Source organism: Malania oleifera, chromosome 10 (assembly GCF_029873635.1).
Source record: "Malania oleifera isolate guangnan ecotype guangnan chromosome 10, ASM2987363v1, whole genome shotgun sequence".
Taxonomy (NCBI): Eukaryota; Viridiplantae; Streptophyta; class Magnoliopsida; order Santalales; family Ximeniaceae; genus Malania; species Malania oleifera.
Window position 1 is genome coordinate 40604907 of NC_080426.1, and position 16266 is coordinate 40621172.

Here is a 16266-nt window from a genome sequence, read left to right on the forward strand (position 1 = left end):
GCTCTATTCTACATTAACCTACTGCCTCCACTATCAAAATGAAAACAAAAGGAAATTGAAAATCCCCTTGCCTTATGCCCCAAGAGGAATGTGCAAAGGTCTGTAGGCAGCTGTGACAATGATGGAATATGCAGATGCAGAAATGCAACTCTAGATCCATATTCTCCGTGGACACCAAACTCTCATCTTCTACACATATACATGAGAAAGTTCCAATATACATGATCGTAGGCCTTCTTCATATCCAGTTTCATATAAACATATTGCTTCTTTCTCCTTGCTATCCACAACTTTGTTAGTAGCTAGCAATTAAAGCTGCATCAAGGATTTGTAGCCCTTTGACAAGCAATCTGAAAGCCTCACACTCTCCACCACTCCCTTCAATCTCATGGAAAAAAATTTTCCCATAATTTTATAAAATTACTTTCTCCTGCCTATATTCTATGGAAATTATCTTAAACAGCCATTCCCATTCTTGTGTTTATTTATCTATTGACTAGGCTTCTTTTCTGTGTTAGGTCGTTACTAGGCCGTGTTGGTTTACCCTACATCTCCCTCCTCTTCAAGTTAGGATTTTATTGAGGCGAGCATAAAATTTCTGATGATCTTTTCTGTTTCATGTAAGCATACAGACTATAGAGGGAGATATTTTATTATTGTCTTTCCTGCCAATGGCAACTTAAATACTGAACCATTTATAGATTTAGGGGAAAATCCCTAAATATTATTTAACAGATAATATGTGGGATTTTGAGATAAGAAATGTACAAATAATTTTTTAAGCACATCTTTTAGGGCCAGTTTGGATCAAGGTTTTGGCTTGGAGAAAGGAAAGGAAAATAAGAAGGAAATTCATTTTCCATGATACTTTCTCTCTATATCACATACCATTAAAAATAAATTGATCTAATATGATTTGATTAAGAATTAAGGAAAACAAAATCTTAAGGATGTATAAAATTAAAATTATGTTCATTAATTTGGTCTATTCAAAATTTTCTTCCTCACTTTCCTTGATAACCAAACAAGAAAAAGCGGAATCCTTCCTATTTTCCTTCCCCTTCCCCAATATTATTCAAGTTTGGATCAAGGTTTTGGCTTGGAGAAAGGAAAGGAAAATAAGAAGGAAATTCATTTTCCATGATACTTTCTCTCTATATCACATACCATTAAAAATAAACTGATCTAATATGATTTGATTAAGAATTAAGGAAAACAAAATGTTAAGGATGTATAAAATTAAAATTATGTTCATTAATTTAGTCTATCCAAAAATTTTCTTCCTCACTTTCCTTGATAACCAAACATGAAAAAGTGGAATCCTTCCTATTTTCCTTTCCCTTCCCCAATATTATTCAAGTTCCAAACGAGTCGTTTAAGTTTGCAGTTCCAAAAAAATAATACAAGGTTCTGGTTACTGCAGTGCACTACACAACATCAATTACAGCCAGTACCATCACCACAACAAAACTTGCCATTTAAAATTATGCTGTAGATATCTAGCATGCACATGGAACAGAAAAAAGTCACAATTTGATTCCAGCATTCAATAGTTCATAGAAATTGTAAACACAAATCAAATATATTTTCGTTCAGTGATTAAAAATTATATTTACCGCATTGGAAACTATACTGTGAAGTCAAGTTGGAAAAATATTTAAATACGAAGCTTACCTGGGCAGTAATTACACAGTCTTCTCCATCCTGGTCATTTCCAACGATCATACCTTTTCTCCTAAATTATTATACAAGTGAACATTTTAGTCCTAAAATTTGGAAAACATAATGAATTATAAAAAAAACGTGCACAAGAACAGACCTATTGATATCACCAGTAACAGTGCCCTGAAACTCCGTTGGGGCTTTCAACTCCACCAGCATGACAGGTTCCAATATCACAGGTTTTGCTGCCCCATAGGACTGTTTCATGCATCAGAAAAGTGAAGATCCATAGGATTAAAATCATGCAGTAAAAGTGGGGAAATACCAAGAGAGCATAGCCCCTACAAACCCCAATACAAATACATTAAACAATTTTTGTTACTACTACACAGGAACTTTGACCCTGGATTTAGGATTGGGAAGGACCTGTCTAAAAGCATATATTGCAGCTAACTTAAATGCAAGTTCACTAGAATCCACAGCATGGGATGCACCATCAGTCAAAACAACGCGAATATTTTCAACTGGATGCCCAATTAATGAACCCCTGTGTACATTTACAACCAACAGGACCTTAGTACAAAGATGATGAGAACAGTATATTATAGTTCTCGTATTAAAACTATATTGTAGTATGTACACATATATGTGCAGATGAAGGCTTCATGTATAAATTTCTATTCCATTACTTACGAATTTGCTGCTTCTTTAAAACCTTTTTCAATAGCTGGGATAAAGCCTGATGGTATAGCTTGGCCTACAATCACATTTTCAAATTCGAACTTAGTTGGGGACCCTGGTGGGAGTGGTTCAATATACCTGCCAATAAAGACATACAAACAATTTAAAGTAAGCAAAGAAAAAAAAATGCCAGACAGATCTAATAATAGAACTGAAAAAAGTATAGTACTTCAGCATTGAAGGATAGAAATAAAATTAAGCAACAGTACATAAATTAATAACTGAACAATTGTAAAAATGTCTACACAAGCTTAGGCAATAATTCACAAGCTTCCATAACAGCCAGTCACTAGCCTAGCAGCCTAGGTTATTGCTTTATTCTCATGTAATAGTAAAGAAATGTGCATAATTCTATCTAAAGTTTTTTGGGTATCGAACAACGCATAGTTGCCCCCTTTCTTTTTCTTCTCTCCTGCAGCCTGCAGGACAATTGAGTATACAGGAAGTGGAATGACATTGTGAAAAATTAAAAAAAAAAAAAAAAGAGCAAGGCAAGGATGTTCTGAAGGATCAGGTTTTAAAGCTGTCAGATCTGACTAGATCAAGGACGTGACCTGATAGAAGTGATTCGCATGGTTCGTGTGATCAGTGAGTGAATAGTTTGATTCGCCTATGATTCAGAGCATTCTGTGAGTCAAACATGAGAGTCAAATCGATTTGAGACTTAATCAACATGAATCATATGATTCTTATCAAGAATCATACAGTTCTAACAACTATGCTCCGAAGGAGGTGTAAATCACTTCTCTAAGATCCTTTTTTTATAGCACATTTTTGTAAAATCTTAAAAGCCATTGAAACAATTTTAGGTGAACTGCAGTACAGGTTGTTAATAGTTATTTAGTCTTTTAGCATTATTATAATTATGTGTTAGAGTTTGGTAGTAATATATGTGAGTTAGCAAGGGTATTAGGGTCATTCTCATTGTACTTACATATATTATAAATAGAGGGAGAGACCTATCATTGAGTTTAGGTCTTCCATTTTACACAATTACTAAACATGGTATTAGAGCGTGATCCAAACTAAACCCTACTCTCAGCTGTCGCCAGAAAAGACCATTCCCTCAGCTGTCCTTCCTAGATTCACCTCCATCCCATATTATTTCACAAAATCAATCATACACCCATAACAGACACCCCCCACCCGACGACTCACCCCACAAAACCCCATCGCCAAAGGGCCTCCCATGCGCCCCCACGCGCCGGCCAAATTCCAGAAGGGCCAACCCCACACACCAACATGTGAGTAAATTTCCGGCCACCTTTTTCTTTTTTTTTTCCTCTGCCATGCTCTGATTCCTTCTCTAGCCTATATGATCAAGATGTTAGGTCAGTTTTTTGCTAAAAAATTCAACCTTTTCTGACTATGCACTCGCAGCATTCTGTTAAAGCCTGTTCAAGGCTTGTCAAGGCTTCTTTGTGACTTTTTTCGAGCTGTGGCAGCATTCATGTGGCAGTGCTATCTCCGTCGGTGAGTTGTTTACCTCGTCTGTGGCAGTGTGGCACCCAAGGAATGGTTGTTTGATGCTTTATGGAGCTGTTTATCAATTGTTATTGAGTTTATTGGGTTTGAAACAGTGGGATTTGCTGTGTATTTTGATTCACTATTCTAATTCCTTCTATAAAACAAAATGTCAAGCTGTTGGGCATGTGTTTTTGCTCCAAGATCCAATCTTTGTTGTGACAAGGCACTCGTGTCATTGGTGACCTTTTTGGGCAGTGGCAGTGCTCATAAGCTGTTCTTTTTTTTTTTCGTGTGAGGCTGTGGCAGTATTACTTTCTTGGGGCTGCATCTGAGGTTGTTGGTGATTTGTTCATGGTAGTTTCGGTGGTTCACCTCTCCAATTGTTCCAGTGCTGAGTGTTGCTTTCTTGGGGCTGCGTGTGAGTTTCTTATGACATTGGTGATTTGTGAATGTGGGGATGGTGTTTGCCATCCCAAAAAAGTATGATTCCTTCATTAGTCACTTGTTTGAGTGAACTGCGTACTGTGATTACACCAGAGGAGTACTCAAGGTTTCTACAGTATTAATTGTCTCAACAAGCATCTTATCACATTGGTTCTTTTGCCCCGGAAGATAGTCTTACAGTCTGCATGTCATCTAGTATCCTTCCTACTAGTGGTTGGATTATCGATTCTGCTGCCACTGACCATATAACAAGTGCAACCAACTTCTATTCTGATCTCCAATATCCTAAATATCTCCCTCAAGTTACCCTTGTTGATGATTCCACTATTGCTGTTAAGGGAATAGGAACAGTAAATCCTACTCCTTCTATCTCACATTCATCTGCTTTATACATTCCTAAATCTCCTTTCAATCTTATGCCAGTCAGTAAATTGTTTTGTCACATCCCTTCCTGATTATGTGGTTAATCAGGATCTGAAGATGAGAAAGACAATTGGCACAGGGCGTGAGGCTCGTGGACTTTACTACTTTGAATCGCCTTCTCCGCCCATTGCCTATTCAGGCATAGCTACACCACTTCAAATCCATTGTCACCTTGGTCATCCGTCCTTGGACAAGTTGAAACAGCTAGTTCCTAGATTGAGTTATGTGTCTAATCTTGAGTGTGAGTCCTGTCAATTGGGCAAGCATCATCGTGTTCCCCTTGCTCCCCAGGTTGACAAACGGGCGGTTGGTCCTTTCATGCTTGTCCATCTGATATTTGGGGTTCTAGTCATGTAACATCAAAGTTGGGGTTTCGGTACTTTGTAACATATGTTGATGACTACTCTAGGATGATTTGGTTATATTTAATGAAAGATCATTTCAAGTTGTTTTATATATTTTGTGCTTTATATTGCCAAATAAAGACTCAATTTGATATGCCAATCAAGATACTTCATAGTGATGATGCTAAAGAGTACTTCAGTACTCAATTCAGTACTTATATGACTAACTCAAGCATGATCCATCAGTCCTCTTGTGCCCACACTCCACAACAAAATGGAGTTGCAGAGCGGAAAAACAAACATATTCTTGAAGTCACTCATACCATATTGTATCAAATGAATGTGACCAAAGTCTTTTGGAGTGATGTTGTGCTCACAGCTTGCTCCCTCATCAATAAAACGCCATCCTCTCTCCTTAGTGGTAAAATCTCATATTCAATTATTTTTCCTAAGGCTCCTTTGTTCTCCCTTCCTCCTCGCATATTTGATTATGTGTCCTTTGTTCATCAGTTATCTCCAAGAATGGATAAGTTGGATCCCCGTGCTATCAAATGTATTTTTCTGGGCTATTCCTATACTCAAAAGGGATATCAATGTTATAGTCCTATTTTACATTGATTCTTTGTCTCTACTAATGTCACCTTTTTGGAGTCTACACCATACTACTCTGATTCCTTGAGTTCTGTTGACCTTGATGAGTCTCTTCCTCTGCCTCACCATCCAAATCCAAACCTAGTATCTATGTCCAATCCTCCTACATCTTCATCCAGTTTTGAGTCCTTCTCGTTGCTTAAATCATCCCAATTTGTAGGTATACACATGGCAACTCAAGGGGGAAGTGTCCTCCAGCTTCTTAGTTCCCTCGTCAAATGATCTTATATCTCATGATGTTGATCCTCCAATAGCTCTTCAAAAAGGTAAACACACTTGTACCCAACATCCGATCTCTAATTTTGTTGTTATGATTTCTTTTCACCCTCTTATTACTGTTTTGTTAGAACTCTGTATTCTGTTGCTCTTCCAAGATCTATTTTTGAAGCCCTATCCCATTCAAGGTGGACGACGACAATGGTTGAAGAGATGCGTCCACTACATAATAATGATACTTGGGATTTGGCACCTCTTCCTCCTGATAAATCTGTGGTTGGTTGTTGCTAGGTGTACACTGTGAAAGTCAATCCTAATGATTCTGTGGCTCGTTTGAAGGCCCGCCTTGTTGCTAAGGGGTACATTCAAGTGTATGGTTTGGATTATTCACACATTCTCCTCGATTGCTAAACTTGCCTCAGTACGTTTGTTCATTTCTTTAGCCATAACTTGTCATTAGCCTCTACATCAGTTAGATGTGAAGAATGTTTTTCTACATGGTGATCTTCATAAGGAGGTATATATAGAGCAACCCCCAGGGTTTGTTGCTCAGGGGGAGTCGGGCTTAGTATGTCGGCTCAAGAAGTCATTGATGGATTAAAAAGATCTCCAAGAGCATGGTTTGGCCATTTTAGTGTTGTAGTACTTGAGTTTGGTCTTCATTAATGTGCAACAGATCACTCTGTATTTTATCGTCGTACTCCATCAACAATATTTTGCTTATTGTAAATGTGGATGACATTGTGATCCATTGGTGATGATGATCATGGCATCTAGGACCTAAAGTCTTTTCTACAGAGTAAGCTTCAGATCAAAGACTTGGGACCATTGAAGTACTACTTGGGTCTAGAAGTATCACGATCTCGTACGGAAACTGTCTTGTCACAGAGAAAGTATGTTCTTGATCTTTTTAGACGAGGCGAGGTTATTGGGATCCAAACCTGTTGATTCATCCATGCATCCCAATAGTAAGTTAATACCAGATATGAGTGACTTGTTGCCTAACCCAGGTTAGTGGCGGAGGCTTGTTGGAAAGTTGATCTCACGGTCACTAAAACCAAATATATCCTTCGCAACATGTTTTGAGTCAGTTTCTCAATACCCCAAAAACAAGTCACTGGGATGCAGTAATTTGCATTTTGAGATATCTCAAAGGTGCACCGGGGAGGGGTCTCTTATATCAAGATCGGGGTCACGCTTATATTCAAGGATATACAGATGCAGATTGGGTCAGATCACCTTCCGATCAAAGATCCACAACCGGGTATTGCATCTTTGTTGATGGTAATTTGGTGTCTTGGAAGAGTAAAACAAATTGTGGTTGTGATGTGGAGTGCCGAGTCAAAGTATAGGGCCATGGCACACACTACATGTGAACTTGTTTGGCTGAAGAACATGTTGAAAGAATTGGGGTTTCCACATTCTCAGCTTATGGGGTTGATGTGTGATAATTGAGCTGCTATTCATATTGCCTCCAACCCTGTCTTCCATGAGCGAACAAAACACATTGAAGTTGATTGCCACTTTATTCGAGAGAAACTTGTACAAAGCCTCATTACGACCATTTATGTGAAGTTCGAGTTTCAGCTTGCTGGTTTGTTCACTAAAACCTTGGGAGGTGCTCGTGTTAAATTCATTTGTAACAAGCTAGGAGCATATGATATATATGCTCCTAGCTTGAAGGGGAGTGTTAATGGTTATTTAGTCTTTTAGCATTGTTATTATTATTGTGTCAAAGTTTTGTTAGTAATAAGTGTGAGTTAGTAAGGGTATTATGGTCATTCCAATTGAACTTACATATATTATAAATAGAGGGAGAGACCTATCATTGAGGTTAGGTCTTCCATTTTACCAAATTACTCAACATAGGTCATGAACACAAGCATTTTCTAAAATATCAAATGAATCCAGCCTCTTATGATGAGATGAAATAGAAAAATTGGCAAAACTACCTAGGTTTCTTCTTCTGACTAGTTTCCTCTCTTAAATATGCATGTTGGCTTCCAAATATTAAAAATAAGAAAACATGCATTCGCTAAAGAAATTTCCTGTCAAATTTTTTGAGAAAAAAAGAAGAAAAAGAATCTACTTCAAAGCAAATGGTTCAAAAATATATTCAATAAATTTTAGCAAACCATTTGACAAACATGTAGGATTTATATTTCTTTTGGGCTAGCCAGAAAACACATTACAAGACAATCTACTCATGAAAAGAGGATCATCTATACTTACCCACACACTCTTCCATATTGACCTTGCCCTCCACTTTGCTTCTTATGCAGATAATCAAATTCAGCACGCTGTGTAATGGTTTCTCTAAAATTAACACGAGGCTTTCCAACAGTTGCATCAACCTGCACATGGCAAACAAAAAGGGAAAAAAAGAGCTACTTAAATAAACAGAAAATGCTTGTCAATTAGCAACAAAATTAATATGCATTAAAGGACAAAAAGAGTTGGGCACCTTGTATTCTCTCCGAATGCGTTCAACATAAATGTCTAGATGCAGCTCCCCCATTCCAGAAATGATTGTCTGCTCATGAAAGCAATTTGCTGTATGGGAACAGTTGAGGCAAGCCAAATTTTTTTTAATAAATAAAGTGACAAAAAAGACTGAAAAATCACACCTGTCCACTCTCAGCATCCAAACCAACACGGAAAGTAGGATCTTCCCTTTGAAAACGATTCAAAGCTTTTGAAAACTGCAAAAATGGAAACAGGATGATCACCATCAAATTGAGCAATCAATGTATGTTGCACGCATGTTTAAGCTTGATTAAATCACTCACTTGACCTCCAGAATCTTTGGATACTGGTGAAACAGCCAAAGACATCACTGGTTCAGGAACATTCATAGAAGTCATGGTGTATCGGATTGACCCATCAGTGAACGTATCTCCTGGTAACATCAACTATCTACATTAATTACAGAAAATGAATCAAAAGCAGCAAAAACAACTTGAACAGTACATCACAATTATCAGTTACAGAATCCAATCGCCAATGTCTGCGGCCTCATATTAATCCAGCTCCAAGTTGCAAATGTTTTAAAACTTGAATCCTTGCTAAAGCCATAAACATACATTTGCTCATCACTCATGTGGTTTTGCTGTTTGCACAACTAAAGAAAATAATGCAAAAATATAAAATCCTGTCATTGCGTAAGCACACAAAATTGAGGTGGTACCTGAAGCACAATCTACACCAAATACAGCAACAATTTGCCCAGCATGTGCCTCTTGAATGTCCTGTAAAATAAAAAATACAAAATATTCTTTTCTTCACAACATATTAATAGAATATTTTAGGAGCAATTTGTAACCTTGACAAAATATGTAAGGGTTATCAAATCATCCAATACAAGAAATCTAAACATTGTTTGATTTTGATGGCTGTCCCCCTCCACCCCCAAATAGAGATAAAATAATAACATAAAGATACAAATAAGTAAGACGAAATTATGGATGCGAAGCAAAAACTAACCTCCATCTCATTAGAATGCATCCGCACCAAACGAGGGACCTATATAAAAAATTATAAGTAAATAAATAGATAATGCAGCTGCTTCACATCGTTGTGATTGTTCAGTTCAGAGAGCACATGATTTTACAAATTAGAGTAAAAAAATTATAGGGTCATTTTCAAGTAATCTCGCCAGCAATTAGAAAAACAGGATGATCTTATGCTCTAAAATTGGCTGCGTAGAGCTAAGTACCAGGATATCCTTCCATGCATAGAAATACTGAAATACAAAGGCTCCATATGCCTAGTTTGGCAGACTATTGACTTTTGCATTGGGATGGACTGGAATTAATCATTAAAAAAAAATTCTCATTAAAGAGTATCTTTTTAAATGATTTCAGTGGATAACTTTACGAAATAAAACTTCCCATGGATTTGCTTGCCATTCTTCATTTCACATCATTGAAGAAAGTTAGCAAATTTAAAGAGAGTGATTCCTTGATACAAGGAAGATAAACAATGAATGGGCAGCTAACAGGAGATTAAACGCAAATTAAACTAATAAAACATCAACTCAAAACATTATACACCAGATCATGAACTTACCTTAATCTTCTTGCCTGTGTTTATGTTTACTATAAAATCACCCTTCCGAATGACACCCTCATAAACTCTACATTAACAGAAAAGCAAAATCAATAATGTTAATCAATACATTGTTTATTCTCTTACAGCACAAGATATAAAAGCATATATGAGACAATTTGCATGGGCATTACCACAGAAAATAACTGAATATTAGACATACCTTAAATATGTCAACTGACCAAAGCGCCCTTCTTCCAATTTAAAAGCCAGGGCAACAAGAGGTCCAACTGGAGTTCCAGACAACAAAACCTAACAGTAGGAACTATAAATTTTAGAGATTCATTCATATTCTATGCAAAAAATAATAACTTTCCAAGTCATATTGTCTCAGATCATCACCTTCTCCTCGCCCTTGGTTTGATCAAGAGCATAGTTACTAACTTCAGTTGGATGCGGCAAATAACTGAGAACACCATCCAGAAGCGGCTGTACTCCCTGTAATCCAGAAATAGCAAAGAACAATAAGGAAAATTGGCATCTTATGGTCCCACAAACGAATGATGTATGTTTTGTCAACATTAGAAGAACATTATTCTAAGCAATACAATGGAATGCATGGTTAACTAGCAGCAATACAAGGACCAAAGAAACCACAACACATTCAACCTCCACCCACACCCTGTGGGGCCCAGATCTTTTGCTAATGGCTAATATCCCAATGTTGGTCCAGTAAAGCATGGTCTGGGTGTGGGTTGGCAGCATAGGTCCTAACTTCCATCATTTTGCATGGAACAGCCACACTACACTATGAATATTTAAAAACTAAAAAGGACTACAATTTTCACATAGAAGTTTGATAATAAATTAATAATAATCTCAGCAGTCACTCATGTAAAATGAAAAGGATTCTACACATAGAGTGAGGATCTCTTCCTCCAACAACCTCTCCGGGATATCTAAAATACAGAAATCAATGACAAAATGAGATATAGAATAATTATTAAAAAAATCTGAACTGATTTAAAAATATGGAGAGCTGCTACGCAAATGAGACTAATCATATTCTTCTAGTAGTCATCTCACACATGAAGAGCAGGATTCTATGTGGGGAATGCTCTACCTCTTACATACTCTCAAGGCTATTTAAAGTACAGAACCAATGACAACATGCCTTATATAATAATAAAAAATTTGGAGTGATTAAACTAATCATCTTAATTCTTTATTTATATTTCTTAATCATTTCTTTGTGTGGGTGGTGCCATAAGTACAAATACTATGACTTTTCCATGAGGTTTCGACTAGATGGTTGTTTTTAATTCCTCAACTGCAAAGAACTTGTTAAATCCTGATATACATTGTCGGCCCACAACCTAATAGCTTAAGCTTTTAGGTAAAGTGGTACTCTAACATGGTATTAGAGCTGGTTACCAGGAGGTCTTGGGTTCTAGTCTTGTTGCCTGCATTTACTGTGTATTTAAAAAATATTATTGGGTTCCCTATCACTGGTGTTATTTATTATGTGTTTATCTCTCCACGTGCTGTTGGGCTGCATATGCAGGGGAGTGTTAAAGCCTAATGTACATTATTGGCCCACAACCTAATAGCTTAAGCTTTTAGCTAAAGTGGTACTCTAACACAACTAAAGATAAGAGAAAGGTAGCAGAAGAAAGAAGAGAAGAAAGATTGGTTTTGGTTACTCTCACACTCACACAGGATGCTCCCCATTGGCCTGTACGCCTCACTCATCTCTTGATAATTTTCTGGTTGAATTTTCTTTTAAATAAGAATGTACCCACCATAACATGCACAAGAAAGGAAACAAAATGAGAGAGAGGGAGATGGTATGCACACAAACTTCACCAAACAAAAACCTATGGCCCTCCCAACTAATGTCTGAAGTTACACAAGTTAAGAGAGTTTAAGAGATCGAGAAGCAGCCGTCAAACTGGTGTCCAGTGTAAGATATAGGAACTAAAATACTACTAAAAACACATATTCCATCAAAAAGAGAAATCTCAAAGCACCTTGTTTTTGAATGCACTGCCCATAAATACAGGTACAAATTTCCGAGCTACTGTAGCCCTGCGTACTGCCTCCTGCATAAAAAAAAAAAATAGTGTTCTACCTTAAATGTCAGCATCCAAGTCACCATTTGTCTCATTGATATCCTTAAAGACTATCATTAATGACTTAATCAAGGCCATCATAAAAATCATCACTATCATTAACATTATTATTTAACATTATTATTATTAAACGCATCAACATGTTATTACCTGTCTTTATTCTTCATGTTTAATGTTTGCACCACTTAATAATCACCAGTGAAGCAAAAAGTAAATTTTTTAGTTGTAATTTTGTTAATGTATAATGTATAAACTAACTTCACTTTCTAAGTTGTCCATTTCATGTCTAAGTTATACACGACAAAAAACCAGACTTATGTCAAAAGTATTTTAGTAAAGATAGAATATGAAATAATGTAGGATCTTACAATCCTACCAATCCCACCAATCCTACAACGATCCTACCAATTTGCGATTCTAGGTAGGATCAGCATCATTTTAGTAATGTAGGATCTCTGGATCATAATTTTAACAACCATGGTAAGGGCACGCCAGGGGGCGAGGGGGGAGGTTGAATGTTTCTTTGATCATTTAATTCGCCCTAATGTCTTTTTCCACTTTGCTGCTGTATTTAGAAGCCTAAACCTTCAAAGTTAAATCTTTAACTGCATTAGTTGTGTTTAATAGAGTTAGCACCCACATTCTATTGCAGAGTAAGGGTCCTTCTGTAAGGCATTATCCCTAGATATGCGCACTTTATGCTTTGATTATTTTTAAGTCAAGCTCCCATAATCTTTTTAGACTGTAAATTTGCTTGAGGGTGCATGGAATAGATTGCTTGGGTCGTTGGATGAGAATTGGATTTGCCTGGAATCCATGGAAGATTAATATCTATTTCCTTTAGAGGCTTTTGAGTTGTGAAGCAATAGAGATGCAAGTATATTTGTCATGGATGTGTGCAGTTTTTTTTTTTTCTTGGCTGTTTTGTGGGGATTATGGCTGGAACAGGATGCACGTATCCTCAGCAGAAAGAAGATGCCTATATCATTGCTTTGGAATACGATCGAAGTTATGGCTTCTCTTTGGGCTTATGCCGTTTGTTGCTTCAAAAGAACATTTTTCTCAGATTTCCAGAGGGTTTCTGAGGCTTCATTATTGTGATTTTGTTCAATTTCTTTTGTTCTGTAATTTGCATTGGGAGGACCTCTTAACCTCTAGTTTGCATATACCCTTCTATTTATTGAATCCTATTCTTTTCTTATCAAAAGAAAAATGAAAAGAAAGAGTTTACAAAAGCAGGCTGGTATGAACCGCTGCTCTGTATGGTAAAAATTTTAATTATTTCTACAACCTTTTTGAAAACAAAGAACTTCCATTTTCATCAACGCACTAGCATGAATTGCTGGCCTGAATGGTATTAATTTTAAAATCATCTCTACAACCCTTTTGAAAACAAAGAACTTCCATTTTCCTCAACATACCTCAAGATCAGCAGAGGATATAGGCTCATCACTGAGAAAAGCCTCAGCAAGTTTATCATCAACCTCAGAAACCATTTCTACTAGTTCACGTCGCTTTTCTGCAACTAATGCCTCCATATTGGCAGGAACATCTGCAGTTACAATCTTTTCCCTGCAAGTGGAAATAAAGTTATTAGCAAAAGATATTCTATCTACAAGTACTTAAAAGATGAATAGAAAATCAACAGCCCATCTGTCTCATGAAACACACCCACTGGAACCATGAAAATAATAAGCTTTTAACTGCACAAGGTCAACAAGACCCTGAAAATCTTCTTCCAACCCAATTGGAACTTGCACAGCAGCACTGTGATGCCGAAGCTTAGACCTTGCCTACAAAATGTACTCAGGTAGAAAGTTAAAAACCAGAGTTCAATATGATCTCTTGAAAGTTGAAACTAACAGGATAACGTTCCATCATAAAACAGAAAAAGCACTCTAGTTCATTGTAAATTTCATTTTTCCTAAACTTGTATGATTTGATAATGCCATGTGTCTTGCATCAATAGAGATAAATAAATTTAATAAGTCCTGTTTCACTTTATTATATATTTTCCTAAATAGCAAACACCGATAAAGGCATCCATCATTTCAAGAAGGATGATCTTCTTTTCTTGCGAACACAGACACAGGATAATATATGATTCAGACAAAGATTTGCATAATTGCATCAATGCACATTTTGCACAGGAAAACACTATTCTAGATTGTGTGCAAGCGTGAAATTAATTATTAATTCACATGATGCAGGCCTGTGACACTGAAGTTAAGATGAACTAAACAGTTCCTGCTCCTAATTAACAACTTGTGCACCATAAACAATGCATACATTAGTCATGCGCAATGCCTTCCCTCAGATGTAATGTACCAAATTTATTATTCAATACCAGCAAATTAAATTAGAAAATAGATTTTTAATTTTTTTTACTTTTAGTTATAGAAAGTTACCTGGTTGATCACTTTCCAAGGATCTGCTCCCATTCGATCAAGTTTGTTAATGAATGCAAGTCTTGGCACCTCATATCTTCTCATTTGCCTATCAACCGTAATTGACTGACTTTGCACACCACCCACACTACAAAGTACAAGAATGGCACCATCAAGAACACGCAAGGCTCTTTCAACTTCAATGGTAAAATCAACATGACCTGGAGTGTCAATTATATTAACCTGCAACACCACATGTCTAAATATATAAGAACTCATAAATTAACACTCGTGGTAAATGGAAGGCATTTTGGAACTTCATTATACTAAAGAGAGAAAAAAAAAATCAAAGCAATTTTTGCTTCTAGCAATAAAAAAACTCAAAATGCTTCTAAATCGCTTTCAAACAATCTCTTAAGTTAATTTAACCAAATTTCCATCTAAAAGCATATGAATTGAATCCTCATTTTTCCGTTTCCCATTTTCTCATCAGCCAACAGATCATATATCTTCCAAATTTCACCTTTTCTGACCAAACTCTTTCAGAATATCAATAACCAAATAGATGATGAAAATGTAATTAAAATTCAAGATACTACGGATAGTTGACCTCACTGATTCCTTATAAAACATAGCATTCAAATCTTCATTTTCCTTTCTTTTCCTTCAAACCAAACAAAATATCCAAGAAATTACTCTCTTCTTTATTTCCCTAAATTCTGTCGTCAACCAAGCAGAAAAGAAGTTGTCATGTCACCTGATAACCTTTCCAAGTGCAGTAAGTAGCAGCAGACTGAATGGTGATACCCTTCTCTCTCTCTAAATCCATGGAATCCATCTTCGCACCAACACCATCCTTCCCTCTGACCTCATGTATCTCGTGAATTCGTCCCGTGTAATACAATACTCTTTCCGTGAGCGTCGTCTTGCCGGAGTCTATATGCGCCGAGATTCCGATATTTCGGAGCTTCTCCATGGACTCCTTCGACCATAATTCTCTCTCCTCCTTTACTCGCGCGGCGTTTCCAGCGGAAAACAGCCGCCGCCTGAGGAGAAGGACAGCGAGGGACGACGACGACGACGTGGTGGTAGGGAAGAGTAAGGGATCGGTGCAGAGTGTGTAGAATAGGCGCTTCGTAGAGGATCTGAAAGCCATGGCTGCTGCCTGTAGGGTGTGTGCCCGCTCTGCGCTGGCCGGGGCCCAGGTCGGGGTTTTGGGTTATAGGGGTAGGCGAGCCGGCGAGGGGTGGAGAAGACAATAAATAATTTTGGACTCGGACACTGAAAAAATAAAACAAATAAATATTTAAAATTAAAAATTTAATTGAACTTTTGTAAGAATAAAAAAGGGGTAAAATTTAAAGGAATTAAATAATTAATTCAATAAAATATATCGGCATAACATGAGTAGCATAGTACTAATAAAATTATATTTTTTATATATGGTATATTACATATTCATATAACTTATATTTTATGAAATTACATTATACTATTACAAAATTTCCTATAGGATATCTAGTCGTCAAAACTTGAGACACCCTATTGGAAGTGTTAGATTTGGGAGGGATGGAAGAGAGATGGAATGAAAGATGGCTACCTTCCATTGCACACCCTAAATTTAATATGAGCTTCCAAATGACCAAAATACATTATACTATCAAAAAAACTTATTTTAATAAATAATTATACATAATAAATTAAATATTTTTATTTATTCATAAAATTTAATGTATTTTATACATATAGTGA

General features: G+C 36.6%; 1 protein-coding gene across 1 annotated transcript in view; it reads right to left on the reverse strand.

Moving 5' to 3' along the window:
* The window catches only part of LOC131165987 (elongation factor G-1, mitochondrial-like), a 28363-nt gene extending 12545 nt beyond the window's left edge, over nucleotides 1-15818 (reverse strand). Inside the window, exons 1-18 of the mRNA XM_058124190.1 lie at nucleotides 15272-15818; nucleotides 14536-14757; nucleotides 13799-13920; nucleotides 13549-13699; nucleotides 12026-12097; nucleotides 10398-10493; nucleotides 10219-10307; nucleotides 10017-10083; nucleotides 9432-9470; nucleotides 9136-9196; nucleotides 8738-8847; nucleotides 8576-8650; nucleotides 8413-8481; nucleotides 8181-8302; nucleotides 2356-2481; nucleotides 2089-2209; nucleotides 1820-1920; nucleotides 1675-1735 (exon numbers count right to left, since the gene is read on the reverse strand). Of these exons, the coding sequence (XP_057980173.1) occupies nucleotides 1675-1735; nucleotides 1820-1920; nucleotides 2089-2209; nucleotides 2356-2481; nucleotides 8181-8302; nucleotides 8413-8481; nucleotides 8576-8650; nucleotides 8738-8847; nucleotides 9136-9196; nucleotides 9432-9470; nucleotides 10017-10083; nucleotides 10219-10307; nucleotides 10398-10493; nucleotides 12026-12097; nucleotides 13549-13699; nucleotides 13799-13920; nucleotides 14536-14757; nucleotides 15272-15670 (2103 nt within the window). The 5' untranslated portion in view covers nucleotides 15671-15818. The remainder of the gene's footprint in view (nucleotides 1-1674; nucleotides 1736-1819; nucleotides 1921-2088; nucleotides 2210-2355; nucleotides 2482-8180; nucleotides 8303-8412; nucleotides 8482-8575; nucleotides 8651-8737; nucleotides 8848-9135; nucleotides 9197-9431; nucleotides 9471-10016; nucleotides 10084-10218; nucleotides 10308-10397; nucleotides 10494-12025; nucleotides 12098-13548; nucleotides 13700-13798; nucleotides 13921-14535; nucleotides 14758-15271) is intronic.
* Between the last annotated feature and the right edge of the window lie 448 nt (nucleotides 15819-16266).